This window comes from Alligator sinensis, unplaced genomic scaffold (assembly GCF_000455745.1).
Source record: "Alligator sinensis unplaced genomic scaffold, ASM45574v1 scaffold371_2, whole genome shotgun sequence".
NCBI lineage: Eukaryota > Metazoa > Chordata > Crocodylia > Alligatoridae > Alligator > Alligator sinensis.
In genome coordinates, this window is record NW_005842707.1 from 470,823 (window position 1) to 478,689 (window position 7,867).

A 7,867-nucleotide genomic window follows, 5' to 3' on the forward strand; every position below is an offset into this window, starting at 1 on the left:
CTCTCTCTCTCTCTCTCTCTCTCTCTCTCTCTCGTGTAAAGGTGACTTGAAATTTCTCTCCCCTTACTTCCTAGTTACCTCAGAAACAGCAAATCTGGCTCTTCTAGGATTGCTGTCTGAGGCAATATCATCATTTTATATTTGCTTAAATCCTTTCCCTTCCTTCACTTAAAACAAGGCTCTCTCCAAATACAGGTTTAACAGTTTTTAGTGACCATTTTAAAAAATGTTGCTGGAGCATCCTTCCTGTATGCATCCATTCTCTCAACTCTTCTTCTTGGGTACAGAGACAGAGGAGCAGCTCCCCATTGCAACTCATAGCACTTTGCAGGAAGTATTATGATTTGCAGCAATTCCCCTGAGCTTAACAGAAGCTTGCTGTTTGGTCTGGGAGTTGGGGATTCCAGCTTCAAGCCTGCAGCAATGCCACTCCCCCTGCCCAGCCCCGGCATGGTACGCAGGATGGGAAAGGAAAGGAAGCAGAGGGAGCTTGTTCTTGGGGCTCCCGGCACAAGTTACAGAATGCGCTCAGTGTTGGAGCATGTTTGTCTGAACTCTCATGCAATGAAGGTTTGGATGTTCACAGGACTGGGCCCTTTTAAAGCAGTCTGCAGCCATGCCCTTCTGTTTGGTCACAGCTGTAGACTGCTTTCTGGGGCCAGATTGCATGAAAACTGTCACTTATGGCCATGCCTCTCTTGCATTCCATTTGGTGACTGTCTAGCTACTGTAAAAATTCTGATTTACCTTTGCCCTGCAATGATCCCTTCAAAACAAACAAACAAAATCCCCTTAAAAGCTCTATTCATTTCTTCACAGGCAGAAGGATGCATGCCCTATTTCCACCCCTTTGCATTCCCCCACCTTTTTAAAGCAAGGCACCTTAAGGGGAAATCCCTCCAAATTGAAACCTTCCTACTCCTTACCTGATGGGGATGATACTTAGGCAACCGATGATGCAAGACAAAATGAAACAGAAGCTGCTGTACCAGTCCAGTGTCCATTGATATATTTTGTTGTAGAGTGTGGATGTCACCACTCCAGTGATCACTAATGCCAGCTGCAGCAGGACAAATGCCTTTGCTGTAAACAAACAGATAAGTCACTGCTACCAGCCAAAGTGTATATGAACTCACTGAAAGAGCATCTGTGGACTGAAGACCCCTGTTACTGATGTGGCCATTTTCTAAGACTTACTAAAGTTACTGAAAAGTCTTTTGGATGGCATGGAAACTGTGCAAGCAGCCATCCTCACTTGGGAACTGCCCTGTCTTAAATGATGCTTTAAATATGGGCAGATTCAATAACTGCATCAATTTCAAATGATGCTGACAGGAGCTGTTGGGACGTAACTTGTCCCTATAGGAGACTTCGTATTCTTCCATAGCAATATAAGCAAACTAATGCAACAGCTACACCATAGCACTTGCTATAGATACAAATGGTTATTAGTATATCAATCATAAGGTTGTCCATAGCTTCAGTCCTACACTACAGCTGGTTCTTTGGAGGTGGAAGAACTGCAAAATGGTTGCTTAAGTAAGGGCTGTTTTGTATGTAGCAAGAGTCTAGTTTCTCCCCAACCAGTTCTTAATCCTCCATAGAGGTCATTATGCTGCTCACAGTGAGCTGTTGTCATGAACACAAATTTAGTTTCATAAGCAGAGGTGGGGCTTAAAATAAGACTTCAATAGCAAATACTCCCAGGGTCTGAATTTAGCTGCTAGATAATGAGTCAAACCAAAAACCCAGCACAGTACAACTCCACAACTTAGGATCAGGTGCAAATGGAAAGGTTTGATTAAAAAGTCAGTTGAATGACTAACTCATTCAAAGTGGAGAAGCCAAGTGGGAGTTCAAAAGAAAAAGTAAGAAAAGGATGACTGAAATCTGACATGCTGATGAACACAGACAGTATCCAGGAATGGCTGGTTCACTTTATTATATCAAGGAAGAGCCATTTTTGTTCATCTGCTTTATATGAAAAATATCTTTGTTTTGAGTTATTTACATGTTAATTAGAGTAGCTTTAATTGATAACTTCAAATGCATACCTTTTTACCTTTAATTACTAAATTCCTTCCAGATGGAGCTTAATACAAGCATCACTTTTGCTAGACATTGTACTTGGTGGCAAAGCTACATGTGTGAATGTCTACAACCCACTAATTTTCTTCAGGAAGGTAACTAAAAAGTACATATGTAAAAACGAGACTAAAATGGCATAATACTCGTAACTGTCATAATAAACCTTCTGGCTGTGGTGGCTGAACACTGGGGTCTAAAAGACACTAACAGGAGGGGAACAGGGTGACAGAGATGATCCACTCTACCCCCTGTTCATCCTATAGCATCAAATTTGTTCAGTGATGGAACTGCCTAAATATTTCCTTCCCCTTCTCTGAGCTGGATGCATCGGTTCAGTGATCTCCTAGAGCATGTGGGGAAAGCACTGTTTGAGATGTCTTAAGTGGATAAGCAACTGAAGAAGTCTGTGCAGGGTGTCCTGAACAAAACGACTTACTTAATTTTGCAGATGGCTTTCCTGGGTTCTGACTGCTATGATTTTATTATACAGCCTGCAGTTGGCAGCAATTACCACATTAACTTGCTTTTGAACAATGTGCTAATTGACAGACACCCCCCCTTGCTTCCAGCCAACACTGAAATCAGTATACTCACTGTAGGATGATCCTTCTACGTGTTTGGACAACACCGATCTGATGGTTGGTAGAGGGACAAGTGCAAACAACATCACTGCCCGAGCTGTAACAATAAAAGGGAAGACTTATTTCCTGTTAAAAGAGCCTGCTCCCTAATGCTCTACCCCTGTAGAGCAGGCAGCTCATAGAGTTCACAAGCAACAGCAATTTACTGCAGTTCATATAGTAAAGTGTACAGTATGGTTCTGTTACATAAGTTTTATTTGGCTCACTTGTTCCTATGATATTTTAAAATATGCAGTGTGGTTTTTTTGTCCCATTCCAGCAGTTGTCCAGTGGGAAGAAGAAGCCTGCTCCAGTTGGCAGCTAAAAGAGTTACTCTGCAAAGTTGAGCAACAATGTGAACGCTCATTGCAGTGGAGCATGGTTCCACCGAGTTGAGTGGACTAGAACCACCAGATCGCTTTTTCTATTCAGTTTCTTTACTGGAGAGATGCCTCTGGCATTTGTTTGTCGTTTTGGTAGAAGGACAAACCAGTTGTAAGGCCTTAGGAGCAAGAATTCTTTTTCTCTTGTGTGTAGCACTAACGTGTGTGGGTAATAGTCCAGGCCTAGGGTTCTTGGGTGCTATCACCCTACAAGTAATTAGCATCTTACAATCCAAGCAGCACCATAGGTCAGTGATGGAATCTAGTTAAACCAACTGCACTTGTGCTTTTGGTCGTCTTCCCTTCTGAAAGCCTCATCCCCAAAGTGGATTTCACTTTATGTGTGGAATAAATAAAGCCACCTAGAAGGCTCACTTGACCTTTTGGTTTTTCAGCTTCACATCTAATACTCCGGCCTCTTTTCATAAGGAATGGCTTCCAGTGGTCTTTCCATATTATTTTGCATTGATACAAAAGACATGCTGAGCATACTGTCCCTCAATACTATGGTTGTGTGAATACTCTAACAAAGAAATGTGTGGGCTGCCTGTCATGGCCTTTGTTTCTTCATAAAATAAGGTTTCACTACATGGTTACACAAGGATATAGTCTTTTTTTCCTGCAAAATTGGAGTGAGAGATTTAGTTTGGATTCATAGTTAGAAGGTTCTTCCTAAAAAGGTAGTTAAGCACTAGAGCAGGTTCCATAGAAAGGCTGTGAAATCTCTCTGACCTGGAAACTTTTAAGTACATGTCAGACTTCGTTGTATTGATTCTGACTTGAGCAGGCTTTGGACTAGATGGACTGCATGGATCCCTGTCTGACTGTTTTCTCGTGATTTCAAGTTAGTTCCTGTCTGTTTTGGGGTCTGGCTATTGCCATGTCTACCCCCTGTCCATTTAATTTCAGTGTAATATTTTGGGGGATAAAATGCTGGTATTTTAAAATGTGACAAGATCTCAAATGTCTACATTTCTCTATTAGCCATATGTCTAATCGGTGTTCCATCTTCCCCCTTTCTCTGCCCCTAAAGAATCTAGCTCTACGAACACAAGACACTAGATGCCTCTATTTCATCTTTGTCAGAGTAAGCAAACTTTTCATCATCATTGCCTAAGGCTAGCTCTTATGCAAAGCAATAGTTCACATAGTTTCTCAGTTAAGTTGTTTGGCTTACGTTCACAGTTGCGAAGGATTTTAACTCTTACACACTGTGCACTAATTACATATTTAAGTGGGACAGAGTCTATTTAAAAGTTATGAGCATGAGTTAGTGCTTAAAACAAACACAAGATGTTTTAAAAAATGGATAGCTAAAATGCTCTAACCCCTCCTCAGACTTGGAACATGGGGTTTAACAATGTTAATCCAACAACGAGACCGGGGAAAGAGGGACCTGAACCAAACACTTAGATGTGAGGAGCTACACCTGTGCTAAATGTTAGCTGAGGGCTTGAGAATTGCAGCTTAGGATCACAGGCCTGCCTTCATCTGAGAAAGGGGTCATAGGTCTGCTTTGGTCACTCCTTTGGCCACCTGCTAGAGGTGTGAACCCCCTTGTTCATGAGAGCAAAGATGGCTGTGAAAATACTGTGCGTGTAGAAAGGGAGAGGCAGAAGAAGAGGATGCAATTTCTCACACTGAGCATAGTTTTGGCTCCCTGATGGTTAAATCCTTAGGAAAGATTGTGTGGGTGAATAATTTACTCAGGCTGGAAGATTTCTTTTGGAAGCAAGTTTGAATTTCACCCCCAAATGCCCAGCATTTCCTGCTCTGAGGTTTTCAGTGGAATAAACAACCCTGTGCCTCATCCTACAAGGAAGCAGACCAGTTAAAAATCCTCCTCCCCCACCCCCTCAACCACTGCCTTTCTCAGCCTGTCTGGCAACATATGGCATATTAAATCATCAGCGTTCATATCCCATGGCTGCAGCCAGTTACAGAGAGCAGTTTAACTCACCGATGTAGAACTGGAAAGTCCTTCGCACAAAGGCCATGATGAGACTGCCAGTACTGAAAGACAGTATGCCGATCGTGATCATGGTAGTGTCCCTTAAGTACTTGGAGAACAAAAACACTCCCAAGAAGCTGGTGAGGAAGATCATGTAGCCAGCAGCATTGCCGTAGCCAACCTGAATCCCATTCCAACTTAAAGGCTGCTTGAGTACAAAAAGCTGGAGCACATCTATGCCTCCCGCAACCGCTAAGTCATACATGACAGCCCCCACAAAGAGCATGGCGATGATGAGTTTTGAGGGCATCACAGGTGTGTGGCCTTCCTTCTCACAGGAGCCCCAATTCCCTACAGTCCTTTCATCAGGTGGCAGTGGGCTGTCAAGCTGATTTACATCCTTGGCTTTGCTGTTATCTGTCAAACCTGGCTGGGCACCTTCCACATTGGGGACTCTAAGGACAAAGAGGCTGTAGGTGAGGCAGAAGGCATAGCAGGCAATGCTGCAAGCCACAAGCACGGTGCCCTGGCGGTAGCTGAGGTTGAAATGGACAAAGATGTGCCCAGATGCAATGCTTCCCAAGAAGCCTGCCATCCCATAGATCAACTCGATAATGATAAGCCGCAGAGACCTCCTGCTCTCTGAGGAGCCTAGTGACCCTAGAGCCATGACACCCGCCCAGTAAGTAGTGAAGCCTCCGGTCAGGCCATTTAAGGCAGCAGCTCCGTACATCACCTCAATTGGCCACTCAAGCAGGATCAAAAGGAGCAGAAGGGCCCTAGAGACCAGGTAGCCCAGGAGAGGCAAGCAGATGGTGATCTTCCTGTTCTTTCTGTCCCCGAGCTTCGCCAAGCCATAAGCTGACACCAAGGGGCTTAGGCCCAGGACCAAGTTGTAGATGATGTAGAAGTTAGAGACTGCTTTCTGCTGTCTGTCCTCGAGTAAATGTGCTGGGGCGGTTGAGTTGGTCTGGTTGTAGTAGTTTTTCACCACCAGCAGCAGTCCTGTGTCATAGAAGGAGCTGGCTACCTGGGCACCAGCAACCACTGGCTCAATCCAGGTCCGTATTTGCATCACCTCAAGCATGATGTCTGCAGGCTAATCCTCTGGGCCTCCTCTGAGGAAATGTCCTGGAGAAAACAGGTCTAGCCGTCTTGCTTTGTAACACACACAAGGCAGATAAAAAGGCCTGAAAATTAGTAGAAAAGCAGTCATGAGATAGCAACTCTGACTGCCAGGATGTATCCTCTTCACATACACACTGCTCCTGATTTGTGCCATCTCCCTGCCCATGCCACAGCAGCATGCCTCATTACACCCCCTCCCTGGGTGCTGCTGCTACTCTTCCTGGTATGAATTCAAGAGGTCACATGCTCAAAAGGAATTTCAGTGTCACACTTTTGGGAAGTGAAAATGCCCTAGCTGTGTCTTATAATCCTTTCCCTGCCTTGTCACGTCCCTGATGTGAACAGCACAAAAGGAACTTCCCCAAAGCGATGGTTACCTCTCGCAACAGGGAGTGAAAAGAGCTGAGACTGGGTCACCAAATGCCTTCTTGCCCTACTACACCCAGCCTCTCTCCAGCTTTGCAGGTATATTGCTGGTGTTTTTAAAGCAAGATTCTCTTATCCACCCAAACTCACCCCTCCCCAAAGACAGGTAAATCAATATGAACAACAAATCATACCAAGATGAGCAAAGTCTAGCCGTGCCTCCTCACCTTTCCCTGCAGCTACTTTCTGTGCTTCTCTGATGTAGGAAATCCAGGAGGGAGAGCTAGAGGTCCTGATATATACAAAGGCAGATCCTAAAAATAGTTTCCCGCCCTCAGAAGTTGAGTAAGAAGTAAAAGGTTGAGCTACAAGTGGTGAGTAAGAGGATACTGAGGACTGGGAGAATGGGAAATGTTTGGCAACCCACTTTCTGGTAGGCCAAACACCTGGAGCAGTGATGCAATTGTAAAAAGCAGGCTGACGAGCAGGGTCTGGCATGGGCTGTGAAGACCATTCATACTTGTGCAAGATCTTGTCGCCCTGCTCACCTTGCATCTCACTGAAAGGTTTTCACTGTTTGTCTTGCTCAGCCCAGCAGCTGTGGATCATGTCTCCTACTGAGAGAGGTTGTCTGTGACCTTCTCTGTGCTCTAGTCCTGCCTGGAGTTCCCCTTCCTTTTTTCCACCTAGGCCATCCAGCCTAAATCCTGCTCAAGCCAGGATTATCCAGACCAAATGTCTGACCTGCACTTAAAAGCTCCCCGTCAGGGAGATCCCTGCTCTATGCTTAACTACCCTCATAGTTAGAAGGCTCTTTCCAAAATCCAACCTCAATCTCCCATGCTCCAGTTCTGCAGAAAATAATGTCTACATCCTTCTGTAACCATGTAGTGGTAGCTCTATTAGTTGGGATGGCGAGTGTCAGCAATGAGGGGCTTTGGCTCAGCCTCTCTAACCTGCTTGTTCTGTGTAAATGTACCTTCATTTTCCCCATTGGAGAGGACTGTTCTCCTGTCACATAAGTATTTGTCTGGCAAGACAATACTTTGAATGCTTGATTTAGATGAAAATGACTGGCTATCTGTCCAGTTGAATGGATCATCTCTCGTGCTCTCACCAGCCCTTGTTACTGAGAGTATAAGACATCATGTTAATATGAACTCACATGTTTTCATATGATACTGATAGCAGTGCCATAACCAGCTCTGGACCTGGCAGTGCCTAGGCGCTGGTGCAACAGTGCATGAGGAATATAAATAGAAACAAACCAACAAAAGCAGGGGGTGTTTTGTACCTGCCAGTTCCAAGTAAAGTGGAATGAATGAGTCTTT

At 44.5% G+C, this 7,867-nt stretch overlaps 1 protein-coding gene across 3 annotated transcripts in view; it reads right to left on the reverse strand.

Annotated features, from left to right (window-relative positions):
* Positions 1-7,213, reverse strand: part of SLC46A2 (solute carrier family 46 member 2) — an 11,685-nt gene extending 4,472 nt beyond the window's left edge. Inside the window, exons 1-4 of one of the 3 annotated variants that reach the window (XM_006034131.2) lie at positions 6,764-7,213; positions 5,052-6,232; positions 2,683-2,766; positions 927-1,083 (exon numbers count right to left, since the gene is read on the reverse strand). In XM_006034131.2, coding sequence (XP_006034193.1) covers positions 927-1,083; positions 2,683-2,766; positions 5,052-6,129 — 1,319 coding nt within the window. In that variant the 5' untranslated portion in view covers positions 6,130-6,232; positions 6,764-7,213. Of the gene's footprint in view, positions 1-926; positions 1,084-2,682; positions 2,767-5,051 lie in introns of all 3 variants that reach the window. The other 2 variants (XM_025216068.1, XM_025216067.1) reach the window with 2 other exon arrangements.
* Positions 7,214-7,867: the final 654 nt, after the last annotated feature.